We start from the raw sequence: 26,230 nt of genomic DNA on the forward strand, positions 1-26,230 counted from the left end.
AAAAACGAATGAAATTTACTTGAGTTCTATGTAAAATACACATAGGGCCCTAGTAGCTTTTCACTTCTAAGGCCCTAACTCACGGTCCACTCACCCGATTTAAAAAAACTTTTTTTTCCTACATTGGTATTGACAATACCTATCATTTGCCATTTCCATCGTTTATTTTGCCATAAATATCACCAAAAGACCTTAAATCACTTAGGTGGCCCTAACTCACGAAGGGCCGACCCGAATATGCCCTTTTTCGAACTTAGCCTCACTATTTTGACTATCTTTCAGGGAAATTTTTTTTTTGAAATCGGATTTGATTTACTCAAGATATCGACGTGACAGACAGACGGACAGACGGACCAAATTTTTATTGCGGATTCGTCATCTATGAACATAGGCAAACACTTTGCCCTTACCGTCTGCTTCGAATTCCATCAATTACACACGGCATCGTAATCCTATAAGCCCCTTTGTACTTCGTACGGGGCTAAAAAGTTGGTTCCAAAAAGCTGGTTTTTTTCCTTCTGCCTGGGGACCCAACTGCTGGAACAGCGTCTGGAATTGTACTTCGGCAGTCATTTTTTATCGTCTACTATTCTTTTACCTTATCAATAGAAAAACGCTTAAAACAGATCCAAATGTTAGTAATATCAAGAGAAAAATTATTAAATTTTTCTCGGAGGATTTTAGTCAAATAAAGTGTTAGCGTATAGCACATGACTCTAGGAGTCCGGAAAAGTTTTTTTTAATTGGACCAATATTTGCTATGCGACAGTAGTTTGGAAAACCGCTTGCTCTCACTTGATCATATCTTAATTGTAATGTTGCCACATTTTCTTGCCAACAATGCTCCGAACTTACCACTAGCTTCAACTTAATGCCAATCAGAGCAATGAAGTATGTGGTTACGATGGAGCTCTGAAAGTTGTGGATCCGTGTGTAGCCGTTGAGTTAAAAATATATCAGATGGAGTAGGTCACTCTAGACATTAGACGTCACATTACACACCTTACTATCACCGGACTTATGGCAAAATGAACTGCCATAAATCCACAGGGAAGTCGAAACATAGTACGATACGGCTCGTTTGAAACTCTATTGTGATTGACCTTTCGATTGACTCTTAAAATAGTAAATAAAGCAATTTTCGAAAGAAAAAGAAGAATCACGAAAATCGGTTGATTTGTCCCTTCGATTCTTCTCACGCCGTAATTTATGAACGACTATGTAATGTATGTACAGCAAGTTATGCAACATCTTTTAAAAAAAAGTTCGCCCTAATTTTACATGCCCGGCGAAACCCTTGCGTACTTAAGTAACAGTGAACGTGAACTCTAAAATCGTCAGTCTAGGAATTGGTTACAGTAAAAATGTGAGATGTGAGAGATCCCAAGAGACCCTCTGCATATATGTTAGTTCGAATACGTAATTCGCCCTTAATTCGCTTCAGGCCACTTTGTTCAGTGAAGGCTCGATATTCCAGCATCCAGATTGTTTACGAAGAAATTTCCCGGCTACTGGGCTACCATACTGCACTATTTCGATGCCCGATGGACACTCGTGTCTCATACCGTTTCCTTCTGACAAGTTTAGCCCAATTTCTGATTTCGACCCAAGAGTAAGAAAGTAGTTGTGTTGAACCATACTAACGCTCTCGTGTCGGATGGTTCGATACTTCATGCGAGGGGGGAACAACAATAAAAATTTTCGACCTTTCGCCCATTTATTACTTCCCCATTATTCGCTTGCATTATCCTCTATTCACACATTATTTACCATCGATTGTCATGCTCTCGTTACGCTCCATTATGTGTAACAAATGGAAATTGTGGATCTACCAGAATACCAAGAGCATTGACGATCTCTAAGTCGTGTTAGATTTTCCGTATTTTACGCTCATTAGTACCACCATTATGTACTGAGCTGTAAGTTTGGTCAATTTGTATTTGTTTATAGAATCGTCTGGCTGGCTCTTCTTCTTTTTTCTCTGAGGTTTTGTCTGCTCATAATTGTAAAACCAGCACAAATTTCTATTTTATTCTGTGTGCTCAATGTTCATCATCGAAATAATTGTTTATTGTAATAAGCGCACCTAAAAACACATCAAATAAAACAAATAAACGGTTCACCTCTCACATCCACATCAGACTATCAATTTAACACCGCATATACCACAATAATAAACGAAAATAAAGGAAACAAAATTCGCAATATATCACATCTATCAAAAACTTGTGGCGTACCCATAAATTTCTTTTTCTCAAACAACAATTTCAAACAAAACACAGTGAGTGCTACAATACCAACAACAAAAAATTTGCAATCCAAATAACGCGCTCAAACTTTGTGGCTGGAGTCGGGTTTTTTTTCTCTGCTCTTTTTTCGAACATTTTTATCCGTGTTATGACAACGGGTATTTGAGTCTTCGATTAGCGTTTGTTGCATCACTACACATGCACTGCACTATGTACTACTTATATAGCACAATGACGACCTCAGTCTAGGGACTATTTCGAAGAAAACGTTTTCCCATCTTTTTCCAACTTTTCCCTACGTTTTCCCCATTTTTCCAAATCCGATTTAAAATATGGAAAAATATGGAAAAATTTAAGAAAAAGTGGGAAATGGAGGAAAAATTGTGAAAAAATGGGAAAACGTTTTCCTCAAAATAGTCTATGCCTCGCCTCAGTGACAATGGCTGCTTCAGAAAGTTGTCGTTTCTGAACATAATGTAACAGGAATGTTCGTTTTACAAGTAATGAAGAAATGACAACTTCCTGAAGAATCGGCGAGTTCCTTAAGAAGCTTCAACTACTCGTCTTTTTGTCAGGAATTCGCCATTTCTTCAGAAAGTCGTTGATAATAATGTCGTCGAATTTTCAGGACAACTCTGGTAAATCTGAGAATAGGTCCTGTTTAGCGCATTGTTACAGCTGTCCGGGTACTCCCCATCCGGTAACGGCACTAAAAATGTCTGAAAGACATTAAAAATTACATACTTTCGATCATATGTCCGGTGTTTGAACATAGCAGTATGGTCGCACCAACAAAGGTGATTCGTCTCTAACCCAACGTATAACTAATCGAATAGGTTTCATATTGTTAGCTTCTTTCTTCCATTTTTAGACATTGACAATGATGGATTTCATGTCCATGTGTAATATGAAACTGTTTGGGTTCATACACACTGCCACTATTATACCGCATATACATTCGTCACCATTCCACCATCCCAAGTCGCCAATATCAACACCGCACCACCGACATATAATTCCATATTCGCCTCCTCCTGTGGACTTTATAGTCAACATTTTAACAAAATTATATTTTTCGGATTATAAGGCGAAATAATTGATTCGATGCGAGTTTGTTAAGTGAATAATGGAATGCAGTGCGATGAGAGTGTGTGGAGGTTCCATTTTTCACACATTCATAATTATTGTGTTTTCGATGCAACAAGCTCAAGCTTAGTTCATTCTGTTTAAATTCAGTTTATCAATAACATGCAGCATTCGGATATGAATGGACACATCACGAGCATCATCATAAACATAAGAATGGTGTAGTGTTTCGCAGAATTTCATTTATTCCCACATTTAATATTTGAATTTATTAAATTCAAATAGTTGGAAACATCCAGCCAAGGTTCGCTGCTGTGCTGTTCTTTAGAATCTACATTTGCAGTGTAAATACCAAGCGCTTATAATAAACGAATAACATCCATTGTTCGGGCTTCCATAAAGTTTTGACCTCATTTCGATTTCTAGTTAAAAATTGCATTCGGCATGTGCCTTGTGTTTTTTGATGTTTTTATGCATGGTATGGATGGCATAGTATACGAGCAGAGGTGTCGAAGGTGGTGTCTTCGAAGATAATGAACCAACGTCATATTGATTAACCTACCGATTCAAACACATTTCAAGTTTTGATGTTCCCTTTTTTGTACAATCGGGAATGAACGACACTCGAATAACCTTCTTTGGAGGGTTCAGCCACTTAGAACAGTTGTAAGCTAAAAGAAAAGGTTGTAAAAGATCTGCAATGATGTGAATAGAGTCGTTGACCCTTCGGTGAGTTTCATCTGTTTAATGTGAAATTTTGTACGGTTTGTACAGTGAGATGATAAGAATCAATCACTAAATTTGATACAACAGTATATGCAAAAGAGTGTGACGATTTTGCATGTTACGCAGCTGGCTTGCATTTAATCCTTTTTCTAGAAGAAGTGATCTCCTTGTAATTCATAATATTCAAAAATCACGTCAGACTCTAGAAGTGGGGAGGCGGTTTGCATTCCATTTTTGAAAATTGAATTTTCTTTGGTTCTAGTGGTAGTCTGAAAATATAAGAAAAATCCAGGGACGATCAACGGATATTTACATTGGAGGCTCACTTTTTTATCGTGGATTCCTTCATACCTAAATAAACTCACTTCCCTTGTGAACAACTTCTTCCACATCTGTGTTTTTCACTAAGTAAGGTACCTAGAATCGTTCGTTCAATATCGTCATAAACATCATGCCCGCACGTTAGTAAGCGGGCGTGACGCAAGTCCACTACCAAAAATGTTTTAACAAAGTTTTTTTGAGGACGGCGGAGCATATTTACAGCAACTTTTTGAGTTCTCCCTCTTAACTCCAACGATATTTGGAATCTAGGCATCAATACGAGTTCAACGAGCTATCACACGTTACTCCAGCTTCAAAATTGGCCGAGATATTGAACTTCAAAATATTGATTTTTGTATGAAAATAAGCAAAATTTCGTTTTTTCAGATAACTGAAATCGCCTACGTTAGTTAGTTTTAGTTAGTTACTTAGTTAGTTCCTATGGAAAAGTGGATCCAGCAACTCCTAAACGTTTCTATAGATTTTCCTGAAATTTTGGTTATAGGCTAATAATGGCCCAAAAATAAGAATGGAATTTTCAGAAGTTGGAAAAAAAACCATATCTTGGGAGCTGGAGCTCCCCAAAGTCTCCAAAGAAATGCCATATAAAAGCCAATTTGTATGTATGTGTGTGTGTTGTATATTTTGGTGCATGAAATGGATGGTCATGTGTGTTGTTTTGGGATGTGTTTGTTGTTGGAAATTGTGTGGATCATTATGTATTAACTTCCACTAGGTTGGTTTCTAAAATCGTGGTATGGTTGGGCAGCGGGAAAAATTTGGTCACTATCAGTTTTTAGTCTTATCTCGGAAACTGTGGCAGATGGAAGGTTGGTTTCTTCGGCAAAGTCTTAGAGTTTTGGGAGTAGAATTGGACGGTTTTGGAGAAAAATGTCGCGAAGTTGTTATTTTCTGTTTCAATTAGGTTTTTAGAGCTATCTCTGTTGACGCGGCAGATGGAGAATCGGTGTCTTCCTTCGGCAAAGTCTCAGAGTTTTGGGAGCGAAATTTACGGGCGAAATGACCAAAACTGGAAAAGTGTTTCAATTTTAAGGTTGGTGTCTTCGACAAAGTCTGAGGGCTTTAGAAGCAGAAAACAGCGGCAAATATGAAAATTGTCGGGTAGTTGGATTTTCCTGTTTCAAATGTGGTTTTGGTATTATTTTTTGTGTTACGGGACATATTGCTTTCTGCGTCTCTAAAAAAAAAATTGGATATGTTATAACTGGCGCTTTATCCTTAAAACTTACAAAAGTACTGATATCAGTCAAAAAACCCTTAAAGGGTAAATGTGACGCAAGTCCTTTATCTTACTTACAAAATAACTGATATCGCTGAGGGTGACGCATTGTGCGGCGTACGCAAAAGTTTTATCAACAAAAAATTGACTCAAAAAATTTGTGAAAGAAAATTTTGCAACAAGAAATTTGCGTCACAAGTGGCAGATGTTGAGGAACGTATTGTTAGAAAAATGGTTAAAAAATGTACTGAAAGAATTTAAACGAAAGAAAACCGAACCATCTGCCACTTGTGACGCAAATTTCTTGTTGCAAAATTTTCTTTCACAAATTTTTTGAGTCAAAAAGGTTTTTAAAATTAGGCCCTGAATCTAGCTATGAGCTATTACAAAAACCAGGTTCTAAAATAAGAGATTAAGACACTCACGTCTCGTTGACTTGCAGCAAACGTTGAACAGTTTCAGTCGAATTTTATCTACGAAAAAGAGAAAATTTTGTTGCCACTGCATTCGTGATTGAGTCAGATGTGACAAAATCTGTTCTTTCAAAACATAGCTGGAACAAAAAACCATTCCACAACCAATTCCAAAAAAAAATATTTATTTTCCAAGCGACACTGTTGGCTTAAAATTTGTTTTTGTTTCTTTTTTAAATTTAGTTGATCTGCTGCAAATGCTGGAATTTAATGTAGCAGTACGATTTCCTGCAGCCCCGTTGTTGACAGTTATTCTAGCGCTTGTTGGTAAGTGATTTTTTTTTGTATTACTAGTTTTACCTCGATACTTGTATCTACCGTAAGTTTAGTGACTAAAATGCTACGGATAAATGGATAACACCAATGTAATGTGTACAAGGTATCGTTGCAATCAATAGCTGTGAGGGTGGTGAAGTTGTTGCGATGCTTCTTAGTTACAAAATTACCCATAAACTGTTATTTGCCTACTACACATACACACATCCAGGAAATGTTGAAAATAGTTTCCTCCACCTACTCACGCAGTTCATATCTTCACCCATATACTATCTCGTATGGATGGACGGACGCCTTCCCTTATAACCAGTCTCCCTTATATATATTTTCAAAAGCAAATATTGAAACAACGAAATAAAAAAAAGAGCCGACGACGGTGTCGTTTTACGTGATCGCACCAATATATGCGGAATTCGGATGGCATCATTTCAATTAATCATCTATTGTCAGCATCATTCGATATTGGTAATTAATACGATACCGTCACATGTTATCACGTATGCATATAAATCGGACCACATAAATTAGAATTCAAATTAAATATTCTACACTCCGACTGGCCATGATATTTCTTTCGTTTACTGTGCTTCGATGCACACACAAAAAAGGTAAATAATATTTGTCAGTTTTTTGATTCAATTTCATTCGCCGGCTGCAATGCTTTTTTTTTGTTGCGAATGCATTCGTTACTCCATGTTAGCATGGATAGTTGTGAGCAAGAAAATGATTGACATGATTTTTGCATTGAGTGAGCACTCCAAATATTGCAGCCAGTCCGATGAAAAATCGCCCGTTGGCGCTCATACACTCACGACCTTTAAAGTTACTACTTGAGGACTTGTCAATTATAAGCGTAGGACTTAAAAACTTATGACTTGAACATTTTTGACTTATAAACTTATGAACTTACAGCTTCGATTTAATAAGTAGTCGACCTAAAACTGACTGACTCATAACCACTTAACTTTAATAACTTATAACCGACTGACTTATAACTTATAAATTGCCATTTATAAGTCGACATATAAATATATGTTATAACTCTCTACTCTACTCTCTCAAAATCTTGCATCTCTTTTGCACTAAGTTTTTTTATGCGTTGTAGAATCGATGGATTAGGCAAGCCTCAATACTGTCCCAATAACTGTTTATGGATAAAAATGCTCTACTCCTTCCTTGGTTGGTAGTTTAATACTTTCGTAATGGACAGCTGAAGGACTTTATGAAGCTTTCATTGTAAGCCATGCGCTTTTCACTACCTAATAGTGGAAAAACTACTCTTAACAAAAAAAGTCGAAAGCGACTTACTGAAAATGTTTCAAGCTTGTTATTCTATAGGTTAAAAAATCATTTCGTACGTGGACGATTTTATTAAATCAAGAAGCGAGAGATGCTTTCCTTTTCAAAGCTTCTGTAGAAGAGAGAGATGTATATCCATTTAAAAAATGTTTGTAGAAGTAGGAGACGGTTCCATTTTTAGTTATTTATGTAACAAGTATCGCATGGATTGTTAATATGACATCTAGTGCGATAATACACCAAAATACGATTCGTGTTGCATACAAAGCTTTATGCAATGAAGTAAATCGAAATAAAATACTGAAAATAATCGTAGTGTGACGTCAGTGACGTCACTAGATCGCTATAAAACCCCATGCAAATCCTTTATTGCGATAAAATACGTTCATATGACATTGTACAAAAGCGGCGTAACCAGGGCTTATTATTGGGAATTTTTTAAAGAATTTTTTAAGCATTTTTGAGAATTTTAGGAATTTTTAAGAACTTTTGAAGAATTTTAAAGAATTTTTTTGTGAATAGGGCAGGTATGGTATTTTTGGAAAGGTGCGGTCTCAGGCTATGAGATATAGTAGCAACTAAAGCTATACCCATCAGTGGATGAGCTAGACGTTACCAGAGAGCTTCCCGATGGTGAAAAAATCAGTGAAAGTTGTCCACATTCACAAAGTAAAAATGTTAAATTTCTTGTTAGGGCATAGAATTGTTCGGTAAATCAGAGACAACCAGAAAATAGCAATTAATTTCATTTTTAGTCGAACTTTCCATACATATTCATTAAAAAATTTCAGGAAATTGAAAAACCCCCTCCCAATTCAATGGGATGTGCTAGCCTTCATTTCAAGCCAATAAAATGAAAAGTCAGTTGGGGTGCTCATTGACAAAACCATAAAAATGGACTTTGATGCCTCACGCTCACTCACAGCTACAACCATTCGACCTGACGATACTTTTATTAGAATCGTCTGTAAATTCTCTACAAACTACCATTAGATCAAAACCGACCGGGTCCTTTCATTTCCGGGTAAAATTTTCTGAAAAAGTCATGCTTTTGAAATTTTGTGAGAGTCGCCCGAGCCGGAGAGGTCGTTTCAAAATATTTTTCATCATATACGAATAATATATATAATTTTCATTCTCCATCGTTTAAAACCAAAATTTTTAAAATCGGTAAAGAATTACTTGAGTTATCGCGACAACAAGTGTACGGATGTTTTCTGTATTTAAAGTTTTATGCCAATGTAGAACATTTTCAAAATATCATACTGAACTTGTCGTTACGGACATTTAAGGTTATTTTCTGACATAAAACCCTGACTTTCAGTCAAGGGAATAAACGAAAACGTTAATCATATTAAATGCAAAATATTTTTGAAGAATTTTTTAAGACGTTTCTTAAATTTTTTTAAGAAATTTGAGAAATTTTACAATTTCTTATGAATTTTTAGAATTTTAAGAACTGAAATTCCCAATAATAAGCCCTGGGCGTAACTTACAAATATTATCATTGAATTGCATAAAATGATTTAAATTGGCACTTCATTAATTATTCCATAAAAAGCATTTCAGTCTAGTAAAAAAGTGCGAATAGTGAAATGAAATCTAATCGCACAAAGTGTGAATAGTGAAATAAATGGGATAAGCCAAGACGTTTCGTAAAGTTCGTAGACTTTTGACATAAAATGTATGGAAGAAATGTCAAACGTTCATGAAATTGCTAAACCTTAGAACTTTACGTACCGTAATAACCCCAACCTTAGAACTTTACGTACCGTAATAACCCCTAAAGTTTATTCCATTTGTACCATTTGTGCAAATATTACCTACATTTGAATGCTTAGTTTCCTCTTACGAAAAAAAGGTACTCCGTGTGAGAGACAAAATTGAATTTTTTCAAATTTTTCTTTGTTTATTTGACAGCTCGCTCTTTCACGGCTCCTCTCACGGAGTACTATTTGTTGAGTGGAGTGGACACTTTAAGTGACCGTCTTTTTCTAAATTTCTTATTTCTCTTACTTCTCTCATTTCTCTGTTTATTCGATATGGATAAATGAGAGAAGTTGGAGAAATAAGAGATTTAGAAAATGACGGTCATCTACAGAGTTTATCACTGTATTTGCTCTTTCAGCTCGACTGTACCAAAGACCAATGCTAATCTGTAATAAAAAAAAGAAACCTGCACTGGAATAGGTTTCCAAAATAAATACGCGTGTCCATGGTGACTGTTCATTTGTAATTGACTGAATCGCGGAAACTAGTAAAATAATGATGTTATCTGTGGCCCGAATGGTATGCAACAGGCCAGGCAACATTATTATTTTATGTATTGCACGTTTAAGCACTGTCTGCTGGTACATTTTTTTCATGCTCAATGCTCTAAGAATAATTTCTTGTTAAATTGTTTACGATAACTTGGTTTTTTTTAGGAACGCTCGTTACTACTCGCGACTATGTAACGTAGTATAAAATGTTATAAATGAAATAACATGTTGCTGGGAACGATTGTAACCAAAAGTTTCAATTCATTTATTTTCTTCAACTATGAGTTTTGTGTTTTTTTATGCAAAACAGTTCGTCTTAAAAAATATTTTTCTAACGACAGAATCTGAATATTGCGACATGCGTCTACATGCACTCTTCATTCATTCATTCACTTTACAAGTTTCCAATAACAGCAAAAGATGTTATTTTTTTCGGATACAGAAAACATTTTTTTCAAAGCGAATGCAATATCGTCGTTAGATATTAAATGTAGAATGATATTATGTAAATACCTTCGATGTCTAAAATATTTGAATATAAATTTTGATTCATCCGGAACATCGCATTCGAGCAATAATAATGTATTTTCGTCAATATTATTTATGACCTGACTTCATCTTTTGATATACATCGAAAGTTATATTAGATATTATGCAAACGTCTTGCTAAACTTTCTGGCGAATTGACTAAATGAAAACAGACTTCATCGATATATAATCTCACCGGTACCGCTAAAGCAATTCCGTCCGAAAAATATTATGTGTGTAACAGTAACAACAACCCACTAAGTCTAAGTATATTAATATATAAAGTTGATGGAATGATATGGAATGTTTGTTTGGATTTTTGGCCCATATCACAATCGATAATCCGATATCTCTTTCAAATACGAAGAATTTTTCGAATTTGTATTTCCTTGACGGAAAGCTGACTTGGTATCCATGATACCGGGAAATTTTACAGCTGAAATATTGGATATATCTACGGAAAGATAAAGTGAGAAAAATGAAAAAGAAATAAAAAAATTGGGAATTTAAAAAGAAGAAAAATTATTGGCATCTGAAAATAACTTTTTTGTTCGTATATCGATGCACGACGAACTCAGTGCAAAATCCAACTGTGAAGAAAGAAGAAAACTGTGCACCCGTTTCAATATTGCACGGTGTCCCTTAACAAAAACAAAATTTTTCTGAAGGTTACCCAAAAAATGACTTCTGATCCGAGTGACCTCAAAGGAGTTCAAAACCGCTTTGCTTAGTTTTCGGCTAGATCCTTCCCCATAGTCAACTTGTGAAAAAAACGACATTTCCCATACATTTGTTGGAAGTGGAGGACTGGCTGCAGGATATTACGCCTATTACGGGTAGCACTTATACCCGGACCTCCAATGAAACACGACTTTGCCTTTCGGCTGTTTATTGGAAGACATTTTTCTCTTAACTAAGGCCACTACGTCCTTACGATTCATTTAGACTACTTGACTATATCACCATATAGAATTATATCAAGTGCATATTCCAACACTCCCACTCAATTGTTATAATTCTATCGATACTCTCACTCAAGCGATACAATTTCATAACACTTAGAACTCTACTGTTCGATTGATAAACTGCATGCATCCACGACAATCGTAAGTACTACACGATAGACCTTCGATTTGAATTACTTTCATTTCGGTCGATACCATAGAATAACTCGTCCATTGACTTGATGTGACCAATACCACAGTACGATCGACCACATTGTAAGACTGACGCTTCAATTGCACATTTGACATTCTCCCACTCAATTGAAGCAAACGACCAATTTTCCGACCATCGACATCTTCATTTTCTTCATATGTACCATCGAACGCCTTTCGACATTGCACAACATTGACCTTGTTGCACCATTTCAGCCATCGCACCAACTGATCTCGAATGAACCATCGACCACATCGCCGATTGACTTTACCGCCATGTTCTTTTTTTTCAATCCATTTTGGCATTTGACTTGAATATTTGAACCTTCGCCTACCGACTTTCGGCTTGGCTATTGAAACCATTGTCTATCGACTTGACTATTGAAACAATTTCGTTGTCTACCAACTTTCGGCTTGACATTAGAAACCATTTTTCCATTAGAGTAAATCCTTATGTGACTACCTCCAAGACAAATTACACCATGATTCCGGAGTTTACTGCCACCACTCTTTACAGCACAGCACCATACCTATTGGAAGTTGTGCATTGCCTGCAGGATATTTCGGATAGAACTTTTTATCCGGACCTCCAATAAAACACCACTTTGCCTCTCGGCTGTTTATTAGAAAGTGACTACAGTCGTTAAACTTGTTAAAATGTATGTTTTCAGTATATTTAGCTTAATGTCAATTTCTTTCTCTTGAGTACACAAATTTGGAAAAAGAATGTGACATTTCTCTTCCATAATGTATAAATGTAACACATAAACAATTGATTGGGTTCTGTTTAAATTACATGCAAATCACCGATGTTGTGTTATTATAAAGAAGTACATATTTGTATAAAATGATAAACATTTGTTGTGATAAAAAAGTATTTCACCGAATGTTTAAATGCAATTGCGGCATTCGATACAGTTTCTTTGTTTGCTGGGATAGGGTTTTTGCTGCTGGGAGAGAAAACGTAACACGTAAAAAGCTGTCAAAAGATGTGACAGAAGGATAAGCTAAATATACTGAAAACATACATTTTTACAAGTTTAACGACTGTAAAAACATTTTTCTCTTAACTAAGGCCACTACGTCCTTACGATTCATTTAGACTACTTGACTATATCACTACACTATATAGAATTAAATCAAGTGCATATTCCAACAACAGAGTGTATGGGGTTGGGGTAAAGCCGTATACAGACGTATGAACAGTTGTGATTGTGTGTGTCGTTCAGCTGAAATTTCAATGCCTCTAACTGTAGGCGGTTTCTCAAAAGAATCCCTCATACGTTTCAGCTCAATTCAGGTCAAAATATATACAAGTTCAGGTCAGAACAAGTTCAGACTTCAAGTTCATGTAAGCATGACCTGATTCCGAATCCTAAGCTGATAGATATTTTTTGATCACGGACCATCGATCACACATAACCTGCATCCTCCATCATAGGCAAATGTTCAATTTTTTTGTGACCCTTTTCACAATGAACGTGGAATTGAGGTACGAAAGTCATCACACTTTCTAACCAATGTTAGTGTTGGTCTGGATAAAGCTTTTTCATGCAATTTTCTCGCTTTCTACATGACATAACTTTGTGCAAGTGTTTTCTTGTTGTGGTCGCTCCAAACGGTCCATCAAATCATAGTTTACAATTTCAGAGTCTTCGTTCCTCTATTTCCTATTGAATCATAATTCCACTTTTCCTTTAACCCGAATTTGCTCAAAGATATGTGAGGTGGGTACTGCTACAATATACACTCATATTATCGCACAACACAAATCAATTCAATATGTTGTTGTTGTTCCTTTTGTCATCTCGTATCATAGATATATCTCGATGTTATTGTAATACCTTGTTATGAATTTTCACAGTGATAAAGCAAACAATTGTGTTATATGATATACAGAACTTGATTGTTGTGCAAAGAAAAACGAAGGATATGATCGGAAATATAACTGGAAATGATACAACAACAAGTTGGAGGATTTTTATTTTTTTTGCAATCTGTGTGTTCGTTCATGTTGCTGATATGGTATACATGTGTATACGTCTAATGTATCCATTTCTGTCTCAATAAAAAATGGTTGTATATTACCCAACAATATAATATGCTAGCTATCGTAGTCATGTCATTTAGAGAAGCCGTTTAAGAGTAAGCGCATGCCTTCAATATTTTCGTATATGATACGAATTGATCATAATGTTCGCTGTACCTTAGATGTTGAAATTGGAATGTGTATCTCTCTTTTCCCATGTGCCTTAATTGGGTACGTTTTTTTCCCGTCTATCTATAGATTTTTGCTGGGTCGGGTGACTGTATGTTTCAAGCCAGTAAAACTAACGCAATTTTTCAGAAGCATGAAAAAAACAGCCAGTTATTGCGTTCTAGCGTTCCACTTTTTTTTTGGTTTTTTAAATCTTTTCTATTCAACCAATAATAGTAATTGATTTGTCAATAGGAAAATGTAATTTTTTTCGATAAAGAAAAGAAAATCTTGTTTTAAGTAGTTGTGATCTTGTATAATGAGGACTGTAATGAGAGCCGTTCACGAATGATGTTCTTTCAGAAAACCAATTAAAAGTGAAGAAAATCCGTGGAAGTTTGTGAAAACTGTTGAAAATTTCAGAAAATCGTTTCACAATATGCAAACCTGCATTGAAAGGTCTTAAAAATACTTTAGGAGAATCAACGAAAGTTATTCATTGAAATTCGTGACTATACGCCTCTCCGGTCCCCTACATGGTCATTGACGTGTTATTTTGTTCCAAGCGCATCTGACACAATAACAAGAGCCCGCATTAAATTAAATAGAATCAAAAAGAAAAAATGATGAAGATTAGTTGTACTGATTTACCACGCTAAAAGCTTTAAATTATATTCAGAAAAAGGCTAAGTAAAAGTCCTTCAACTTCTCTCAAACGACTAGCGTGTAAAGATTCAATCTGTTACTTCTTTTGTTTTAAGTATCATGCGTGATCTTTAGTTATCTTATTCTACGTTTTGGTATAAGAGAAGCTTATAATAACAGATGATCAGTCGTCTGTAAAACGATAACAGTGTACGCCGATCGTCAGGTGACTTGTAAATAATAAACCGAAGAATCAGGTTTTTGGTTTAAATAAATCGGTTGAATGCAAAGTTAAAAGTTATAGCTTTTTAGCCGACAGTTTTTCAAGATTTTCCTTGTCCCATTGACCAAGGGAAGTCTTTTCTAGGAGTCACCAACAATTGAAAATTGTGTGCCACCATTCACCCATTTCCTGGAGTTTTTTTTTGTAGAGGTGTGACACCATCTCGAGTCGGTAGCTCCTTTAAATTTGATAATATTCCCATAACATTTTACAAACGGCAAGCAAGTCAAGTATAAATCTACTTCTTTTGTTTAGAGTATCAGATAATGTTTGCTGCCAAATCTTGTACGTCTTTAGTTTTAGTATACGTGCTGCGGCAGCATCAATTCCTTTCTCTGTTTTCAACACCTCTATATATGATGATAATAATGCCACTCAATGGTTTACTCGTTGTCTGTACGATATGTTTTCTACCGAGTGTAGTGCAACGGAATCACAATTTGCCAAATAGGTGACTCCACTCTCTAATCAATGAGAATATTCTAAATTTCCAATTTTCGTTGATTTAATTGAATTTTACTGGAGGGTTTTTTCTTATGTAAGGAAATGATTACCTCTATGATGTATTTAAAGACCAACCGGAAAATCCATGACAACCAGCGTTACAATATAATTTTCCTTAGGTATTGATAACAAGATAAGTTGGAAAACACATCAAAGAAATTAGCCCTTCTGAACAAATTATATTTGCACTTGAAGATTTTGACAGTTTAAATAACATTTAGCCTTTGATACTGCGTGCAAAATATTCCCGGCTAAAATGTTCACGTAAGACTTGTGAATTGATTGAATTTAGATTGTATTCGTAAATGAAACGGTTGTATTGTTAGTGATTAGCCATTTATAATGATAATTGTAACTATGACGGTAAATTGATTGGTAAATTCAGTTACCATCAACAACTCTCCTCAAATAAATCTACTTAAACTCATCGGAAGCAATCGGTTTTTTATCCACTCTCTCATCAGTGAAAAGAAGTTAAATCGAAATTGTTTCACAGTCTATAAATCCAAACTTTAAATATTAAACTTCACAAAGACGATGATCATCACAAAATAGTGTTTTGACGCAACATGTTATATACATAAACCGTCTCTTAAATTAGAAAACTTATTTTTCATTCCGTAAAATTGACTGTTGAATTACGAAGAAAATTCACGTATGCGGTTTGCATTAAAACGGAAATTATAAACCACTAACAAACAAGATAAACTTGTGAAGCTCCATCAAAGTTTTCTCTCTTTTTTTTCGGAAAATTATTTAAATTTTTTCACGAAGAAAAAAGCGATGTATAGCTGATATTATGGTTCGCCCGCTTGTAACGAATAAAAGAGACGATTTCATTCCTTTGACTTCGAGCAAAAAAAAAAGAAAGTCGAAAAAATCGTAAAATCTTGTCTTAAACAGAAAACTATAATGAAGAAAAAGTATTTTACTTCGACACGTTCACTACATGAACAACTTTTCTATCTAAAAATATATCTATAATATAAAGCCTAATGTTTCCTGGTTAGTTTGTTTGTCTTTGCCTCTCAATATAAGCCCAGACGGAAAGTCCTAGAGACTTAAAACTTGGCATACCGATTAATTAGGAAATGAAAAAACGCGCGAAATTAGAGAGAAAGCGCGAATTTTTTTAAAACTTTGATGCGTTATTTGACGTGCGATTTGTTTGCCTGTTAACATCGTGGATGCGTTTGTTAAACGTGGAAACATTTTTGACACGTGAAAATTGAAAATATTTTTTGGGGAAAATCGAGGGGTGACGCACTTCCATTTAATCCATTAAATCCATTTAATCCACTTTACACCAAAAACTCCTAAAAGTGGATTTTTTCGCTTTTTAACATTGTAGTATGAGTTGTAGTACGTGGTTCGATCAAAATCAACAATTTTTAAGACTTTTACAGTATTTGGTAAAATGAACTTTTTTCCTATTTAATCCATTTAATCCAATTTTTATTCCATTTAATCCATTAAATCCATTTAATCCATTTAATCCATTAAATCCATTTAATTCATTTAATCCATTTAATCCATTTAATCCATTTAATCTAGAAGTGAGTTACCCCTCGGGGAAAATGTATTTTTGACGCGTGAAATGTTTTTAACGCGTCTAAACAATTTTAAAAGACAATTTTTGGCGCGTAAAAATTTTTAAATATATTTTCATTAAATTAATCCCGATCCAAGCCGGGGCTACACTAGCATATATACATAAAAGTGGAGGCAAGAGAAATAAAAAAGCTCGAGCATCTTCACTTTTCTCAATCCAAAGTTGTTTGTTTAAAAAAAAAAGAAGAATTAAAAAAACATGACAGAATAAAAACATAAAGAGCAATGGAAGTTTGTTTATTTGAAGAAGGAAAAGAAAATGATGTCAGAACCTAAGAAAATATCAGTGTTTCGGAAAGGCAGAACCATGCAAATAATAAATTCATTCGTTTGAAATTTAATTATTATGATGTTTTGAAGATTTAAAGAGAAGAAAAATCTGATTCAATTATATCGTTTAAATAAAACGGAAAACAATATCAAAAGGGAATTTAAATAAAAAACAATCGCCCTGGAAAGGTATCTCTGATCTTGCTTCTGATATGGAATGGATTAATGGGCGGGAAATGAACGAAAATTATCTTGTTATTCCATGGATAGGATTTTAATTTTTAAGCTTGCACCTTTCACTAACCTAACACGGATGCAAAAACATCCATAGATCATCTTTGACGAATCGACTGACTATAATTAGAGATGAGCGGGACGACGTTTTTCGAAATCCGACCCGAAGCAAATGTCGAACTAAATATTCAAAACCCAACAATCCAAAACCAGAGAAAAACGAGACCCGACCCGAACCCAACGCGAATTAAATTATTACATCCTGACTTGACAACGCAATACCGTAGGAAACCAATGCCTAACCCGACCTGACCCGAACACTCTATCGATTTTCCCAAGGTAAATATAGTGAGGAGGTAATGCCATATATAACCGACACGAAAGTTCGATACAAACGCCATCTCATCCCTTCGAAAGCAAAAAATCGAATAGAAACTCGAGCCATCTGTTGTGAGAGAGCAAAAATATTTTGTGAAAACACAAGTAAATCGAAGTCAACCACTTACTGTGGATTTACATAGCAACGTAAAAGTGACAGATGCAATGTTTTTTAAATACTGCAACCCGAAATTTCATTCATAAAATTAAAATTATGAATGAAATTTCGAGTTACCGTATGAGAAAATTTTTGCATCTGTCACTTTTACGTTGCTATGTAAATCCACAGTTACAGTCTTTTTTTATTATTTCGGAACACATTTGAGATATTTTAGAGTTTTAAAAGTCATCGATTTCATCGGCCTATAACAGAAGATGCGTCCGTTTCACACTTTCTCGCAGGCGCACTTTTTATTTTGAATTTGAATTTTTCGTCATTTTAATTTTTTTGTTGTTTTGCTCCGCAAAGTGTTTAATTTCCGGTTTTAATATTTTATTTTATAATTTGGAGGTTCGATACTCTAATTTGAGACTGAGCGAATAACAGAATTAATTAAAATAACTTATTTTGAAGTTTTATCAGATTTTTGTCGTAAATTTTTCATAGATGAATAGTATTAGTATAGTTCTTCGGTAACGCGTAAAATTTATTGACATTTTCAAGGTTATACACACGTTACAAGGCAGCGTCAATGTATAGAAGCACGACTAACCTTTACCCTACTGATTAAAATTTTTCAGATTTGGTAATTCAAAGAATTTACGACACATTTGTCGATTCAATACTAAGAACACACATTCTTATTCTACGGACTATAAAGGACCGTTCAGTGTGTGTGGCTTCTATTGAGACCATTTATGGAAGAAAATGAAAGCCTAGCTTAGAAGTTTCTTGAATTAAATTTAATCGCGAAAGGTAAGTTTATCAATGGCGGTAAACTCTGACATTTGTTTCAACTAAAACTAAAATCATTTTAGACGAAGAGGAAAGTCTTATTAGAATAATTTAGATGCTAATACTTTGGAATATCGCATAAAAAAATCTTCGTAAAGGTTAATACAAACATTCGAAAATTTTCTGATGAAATGCCTAAAGCTGGGTTATGAAACAAAAGCTCTAGATTCATCGAAATTCAAAGGAAAAGGAAGAGCCAATATGCCGTAATTTGTAAGAAAAAACATGTGTAAAAGAGACAAAAAGAACTGTTCGAAGTTTTATGAAGTTCCAATATTCAGCTCAAATTAGAAAAAAAGTTTTCATTCAGGCGGAAAAAAACTTCACATTCCCTCCACCAGGTAGAGAGCCAAAACAACAACTTTTTCTCTCACCTTTTCTTCTACTTTTCGTTACAGTGGCATCACTTTTCGTTTCCAGTGACATCAATTTTCGTACCCACTCATGTCATTTTCAGACGTTTTCACCACCTGGGTCAAAAACAAAACTTTTCATACCTAGGACCAAAAAAGTGCGACTTCATCGCACTTTTTCTCCGTCTGATAATATACTATTTCGACACAAAACATGTTTTCCACACAGAACATGTTTTTCCATGTTAAACACATTTCTTATCTGAACCATGTTTCCCATTTGAAACATGTTTTCTATCTGAAATATGTTTCCCATCAGAAGCATGTTTCGAATCTGAAACATGTTTTATATCTGAAAAATGTTTGACATTTTAAACATGTTTTCCATTTGGAACATGTTACTTATCTGAAACATGTTCCTTATCTGAAACATGTTCCTTATCTTAAACATGTTCCTTGTCTGAAACACGTTCCTTATCTGAAACATGTTCTTATCTTAAACATGTTCCTTGCCGGAAACATGTTCCTTATCTAAAACATGTTCTTATCTGAAACATGTTTTCTACCTAAAATATTTTTCTTTTGGAAATATGTTTACTATCAGAAAAATGTTTTCCGTTTGAAACATGTTCTCCATTTGGAACATGTTTTCAATTTGAAACATTCTTTCCATCTGAAATTTGTTTAATATCTGAAATATGTTTCCTATGTGAAACATGTTTTCTATCTGAAATATGTTTCCCATCTGAAATATGTTTTCCATCTGAAGCATGCGAAACATATTTTCCATGCAAAAAAATATCTTCTAAAAACAACGAATACGCTATCTTTAGTCGTATTGTTAACGATAATAAACAAACCACTGTTGCTACTTTCATCTACAACTGATTATAAAATTAACTGACTTTCCCTGTTTACATGGACCAGACTGTCAAACAGCTGAATCGAAATAGTCCACAAAATTGAAAGTCGCGCGGCCACTATACCAAAAAATTAAAAGTCGGCCACTATACGACAAAAATCTGATAAAACTTTTAAAAAAAGTTACTTATTTCTATTGATTCTTTTATTTGCCCGGACGTAAATTACAGTATTGAGCCTCCAAATTATAAAATAAAATAATAAAACCTAAAATTGAACACTTTCTGTAGCAAAACAACGAAAAATTGAAAAAGATGAAAAATTCAAATTCAAAATAAAAAGTGCGCCTGAGAAAAAGGCTGAAACGGACGCATTTTTGCTATTTGACATTAATGACTTTAGAAACTCTAAAAAATCTTACGGTGTTCGAATTTAGTTTGAACACACTGTAAAAAAAAGATGTCATTGGCATCGAACTTATGTGCTAGGCCGCGCGTCTGAATGGCATGACCTCCTCACTATATTTCCCTTGGATTTACCTACAGAAGCAAGGTTTTGCGGGATAAATACGATGTGATTGTCATATGTGTTTTTAATGGACTCCTACTTCTCAATAGATGTTAGAAGGAATAATTTATTTGTATTTGAAACCGTTAAAAATATACTTATTTAGTCTGTTGAATTTTGGTGAAATATCGTCAAAATTTAGGTGAATAATCATAAAAATATCGCCAAAATGAGAAGGAATTGCCAAGATAAGAAAAAGGATTTTTTTTAGTCATTATTCTCATATTTTGACAATTTTGAAATTACTGTTGGCGATTTTTCTAATTTTGGCGACTCGATTGGATTTTTTAAATCGCCAAAAAAGAAAAAGCTCCAAGAAATATCACCGAAATGAAAATAAACGCCTAAATTAGACTGTTTTTATGATTCTGCTTTTATAGATTAAGGAATTTGTTTATGTATAACCTGTTGACAAGTGGATCGCCACCGGCTTTTGGTGGGTTTTGATTTTTATTTTTTACATGTTGATCGCTTGGTGAAAAAAGACTTCACCTAGCACAAATTACAGACCTTGTACATATCTTTGAAATTGCAATGTGGGCAACATTGAGAAACTTAATTTCAAAACCCACCGTAACACTGTGCATCCATCTTGATAAAAAAAACACATACCGAACGAGCCAATCTTAATCTATTCTCCTGTTTCCTTTAAACCGCCTCGCGCTTGAGCTCTGTAAATGGGGCAGGCTTATCGGAAGAAAGGTCAAGAGGTGTTTCGTAATTTGTTAGCTATTTGAGTTTAGTTTTTTTTAATTTTTTCGCGATATTTCTCGGACATATCTGTTCATAGAAAACCCAACTAGACCAAAATAGTTCCACATCGATTGAAATCATGTTGACTCTGTAAATTATAATTAATTTCTACTTTTTTGTTCTCGATTCGGTGGACATTCGATGTCCACTATTGCAGGAAACGTGAAAAACAAGTCAAAATCACTTTGCCCGAATACTAATAATCTTTCGAAATCTGCTAATCCCAAAGCACTCTGTTCAACGAAGACAACATTGATGTTCTATAGCTTCATGTCCAATCTATAGGGTACAGTGTTAGGTATTATTGTGAAGATGTTTAAGCTGATTAGCGCACTATCGAAACCATTTTTTCATTGGAAAAACTTTTAACTTACAAGCTTCATGAAGTGTTCTTTCGAAAGGTACAGAATCGGTAATTATATGAAGCTATTCAACGGCTCTGTGAAATGCAATTAATGTTTAAAAAAGTTATTATGGAAGCACGAAAGCATAAACATTATTTTGATTGTTGCCTTTACACCAGTCACCAATCAATGTAACACATCACGATTAACAATTACTCGTCAATGGAGCGTCATATTTAAATTTGTTGATTGGAATTGCAATTTCCAATAAAATTTGAGAGATTAATTTTCGGTGCTGGATATTCCGCGTATAGTTTCTGTGTTAACATTGTAGATTAAAGGCACAATATTTCGGTTATTTCTGGAAAATAAAATACCAACTCAATTATCCATCAATACAATTTTCCATATTATTCGTACAATTCGTACAAAATCTAATGCCCCGATCCATGCTCCATAAAATATATTTTCGTCGGTATAACACTTCCCACAATATAATATCCATCCTCATTGCATCCATTTGTATTCTACTCAAAACTACGCTTTCACGTTCTCGTTGCCGCATGTATACCCATTTAATAGACGCGTCCGAAGCGAGAAAATGGTAATATAATGATATCACACATAACATGACTATGACAAATCACACTGTTAAAGTGCGTATCAAATTCAATCCGAACTCATATTCTGTGATTTATATGTAAAATTGCCCATAAAAATTCATTGAATACATGGTCTCATTTTCTCCCTAACACCCAGTGCCTTGAGCTCATCGTAATGTGAATCTAGCTCGTATGTCCATATGAATATGAAAAAAAAGAAGAAATTTCTCGCTCACAAAATAGAAAATAAATTTTCGCTTTATGACGATCTTCACAAGCTCTAAAAAATAAATGGTAATTAGGCAATGGGATGTTACTGAAAAATGATCCGAATAAACGGACATTGTGTGAAGCGAAAAAAATTCTCCCAACTGCAACTTATAACGAGCTCAGCTCATAAAAGGAAAATTTAAAAACTGACGATGGTAGCAGCTCGTTTGTTTGCATTCTTTATGTTTAACTCTTCAATAAGCGAGAATGTTTTGCGGATAATTTTCGGGTAGCAGAATTCAATGGTTCAAAGAGAACATATGTATGAAGTTCTGGTACATACACCTCACCCTCACACCGTATTATGGTAATAATAATTAGATGGCTTGTAAAGAACTTCCACACTGGTGCGTGAAAAAGTTTTTTTCAGGACCATAATCCTCATCAGAGGTGACTTTGGTGGTTTCTGTATGAGGTAGAAGTGTCTCTCAATCAAAATAAAATTTTATAAAATGAGTAGAGGATACCACAAGGAACTTAAAACAAGCTTTAATTGAGTGGCACAGTGGGGTTCAAGAAAACTTAAATAGAGTCGCGATACAACCTCTAATTTGTCTTCATGTTCTTATTGAGTGACTCGAGCATTATAAGGAACCACATTCAGTTAGCGGATCCATCCAGTCGTTTCGGAAAACCGGCACTTATGGCCGTGCGGGACCGGCGAGTCAATTTGAAAACAGATTGTTATCGCAATGGATAGAGGGACTAATTTTGAGCTAATTCGTGTTAAAATGGCTTCCCTCGACAACCTGACCACGTATCCACCCACAGCCAGTTTACTCCGATCAGATCCTACATTAAAACTTTATTTTCAAAGAGGGACACCGTCTTTTATGAAATTTATCTAGAAGAACACAGGAAAAAATTAGCCCGAATCCCCGGGCCGTTTCTGAGAACCAATGGATGCGACTATCGTAAGCAATCAGGTACAGCCTGAGCACATATTTTAATGAAGATTGGTAGAGGGAACAATTCTAAGATCTACTCTGCAAAAATTATTGCTTTCGGTCATCTGCTCTCGGAGCAATAACAGTTAAAAGTCAAAAGCAGAGCCTCAAGTAAGGATTTTCGACTGGGGTGCACTTTTCACTAAAAGGCGCATTTTCTAAATGGAAAAGGCGCGTACATTTAACGGAAATGGAGTATATGTTTAAAAAAAGAATATTTTCCCATACACTGAGGTTTCGGTTCTGAAATAACAAAGTCACATTTCTTAACTTTAGAGTGTATGCCTTCCATTTACCATAGCACCACGACTTTAATGCCTTGTAAACGTCGGTCGAGCGACTCAAATTCGTGAAATTTGCCTCACAGTCATAAAACACTGACAATAACACTAAGAAAAGTGAAGCTAGAGACAGGGACTAACATAAGGAATCTTATGGAGGTTGGAAGTCTAAAAAATTATCATTTATTTAAGATCAGAAAAGAACTGCGAGCGGAGCGAGCGAAAATTTTGCACCATTATTAAATTTCGGTAATTAAATGAAAATAATGAAGAATAATAGATGGTGGTATGGTGTCGTATGGATCATGGAGTTATAAAGCTAATGGAAACAACAATTTTACGAAATGAAGTGTCAGTCTGATACTCAGAATTTCGTGTACTACTGTAAGAATGTATGTATAGTAGGTTTTCAAAAATTTACGACAAATGTAGAATATATTTAAACCTATTTCTACACGGTAACATGAATAAATCTAAACTGATCTTCTATTACCGAGCTCCTGAAGTAGAAGTGCAAGAATTATCTAGCAGAATTATTTTCCTGTAGATCTTTACTTTCCAAAAAAATTTACAGGATAAGTTTGTGAATGGATCCATTATTTTTGAAAGATCTTGTATCTCGTCGACACCTTAACTCGAGTAATTTTCAACCGTAGAAATTTTTGTTTCAACTCGCAATGAGAGTTTTAGTTTTAGAGCGATATATCCACTACCGTTAGATATTGCAAGTTTCGAGTGTGAAAATGTAAAGGTGAGCGCAGTTTTGATATAAAAGCGAGGTAGAAAACCCAATCATTAATTTTCCGTGTTATCTACAATCGGTGTTATCTAATATGCATGGTCTTTTTCATTTGAATCGTAGTTTGTATTTTTGTCACACTTTGCACTGAATATTTCTGATTGTCAATTGTCCAGGTAAGGCGATCCGTCTCTTAATTTTGTTAATTTTTTGTAATATGCACCACTTTTACGTTTCATTTTAAAATGTAAAACATAAAAATCTAAGTAATAACGCGATGATTTGGTCAACAATTTAAAAGCAATTGATTTGAAATAAGCAATCATAATGGTTTTCATTTTTTTTCTGGTCTCAAAAATATTTCTTTTGAGGTATTTTTCTAAATATTTTTTGACAGGAAATAAGAGTCGTCCTCCGCCAGAGGACAGGAAAAGGCGTTGGAGCACCTCAGAGGGCGTCTGGTGCACTTTTCCCCCAACGATGTATGTTATTTTAGGCTCTGGTCAAAAGACGTTTGGAAAAATGAAGATCCCACTCCTTAGCTATTTATAAATATATTTTACGCACAAGTGTGTAAAAGTATTGTTTGTAAAAATGACGATTCCACTTCCGTATCTTGTTCCGAACGTGTACTTTAAGTGAAATTGTTACTGGTGTTAAAATAATAATTCCTGACACTACCTCGAATAGTTACACTTTTCTTGAAGAGTTTGTCATTTTACACAAGCACTTTTATGTGTACAACAAAGGAACTCATTCAACCTTTTTTTTCACTGTTTCTCAGAGGAACTGTTTTCTGATTCATTCGATTCACAAAATCTCCGAACACAAATACTTAATATCCGGAAATCATTTCTACTCGAGATTCAATTGAATCAGACACTTTGCGAAAATGTGTTACTAAAATTATCAACTCTCCACAAACTTGTTCAACACCTAGCCAACGTGTTGCATAGCATTTATGCGTGGCGTAGACAGTATATATCGTCCAATCGATTGATTAACCATATAACGCCACATCCTGGTCAACGTGCATGTTTTGATAAATTTGGCGATATGTGGCTTTTATATCGGTGACTGTGTATCACCAATATTTTGATCATGGTGATGTTAAACAGGATTAAAGGCATTCATATCATCAATAAAGGCCGGCGGGTGTGTTTTTATGTTTTTTCGCTATTGTCGCGACAGCTTCATTGATTTAAAATTTCTCTGGATGTGTTACAATGCTCCGTACGATTCGTGAAGATATATGTTACACGATAACGACAGTCGAATATCAACCTAAAAATGTACTCCGAATGTTCGATTCAATTCAGCGAAAATTTCCGCATCACTAGCCCTTATGTGTCCATCAAAACTGCATTCGTATTCCGGAACACGTCTCATTACATTTCAATATTCAATCGTCAATATAACACGTCCAGCGTGTATCAATTCTAGTCTCGATTGAAGTTATCCTGATTCGTAAATACTCAGAGAGAACCTGACAACGGCGCCACATCTGTATTTTGCGCTGTATGCAACATAATGTTGTAAATACCTGTAATAATTGAAATCAAATCCTTTACCAGGAGTTTAACGTTATGATGGCTAATATTCTCGGTTAGAAATGTTAGTTTACGTGTTATACATGTCATACAATGTGAACTTTTCAACAATTGAATTATCTCCTGGAAACAATCTGATCAATTAGAGTAATTACGTTACTGGTCTAACCAGAGGAGTAAATGTACGTACATGTGTACATATAGATACAAACCAAACGATAGATGCATGATACATCGTTCATACCTGGAAGTAGTTGTTATGCCAGGTCT

The 26,230-nt window shown here is 34.8% G+C and overlaps 1 protein-coding gene across 1 annotated transcript in view; it reads left to right on the top strand.

Moving 5' to 3' along the window:
• LOC119074511 (membralin) overlaps positions 1 to 26,230 on the top strand; it is a 102,701-nt gene that overhangs the window by 10,229 nt on the left and 66,242 nt on the right. Inside the window, exon 10 of the mRNA XM_037180673.1 lies at positions 6,279 to 6,362. Coding sequence (XP_037036568.1) covers positions 6,279 to 6,362 — 84 coding nt within the window. The remainder of the gene's footprint in view (positions 1 to 6,278; positions 6,363 to 26,230) is intronic.

Source organism: Bradysia coprophila, unplaced genomic scaffold, assembly GCF_014529535.1.
Source record: "Bradysia coprophila strain Holo2 unplaced genomic scaffold, BU_Bcop_v1 contig_151, whole genome shotgun sequence".
Lineage (NCBI taxonomy): Eukaryota > Metazoa > Arthropoda > Insecta > Diptera > Sciaridae > Bradysia > Bradysia coprophila.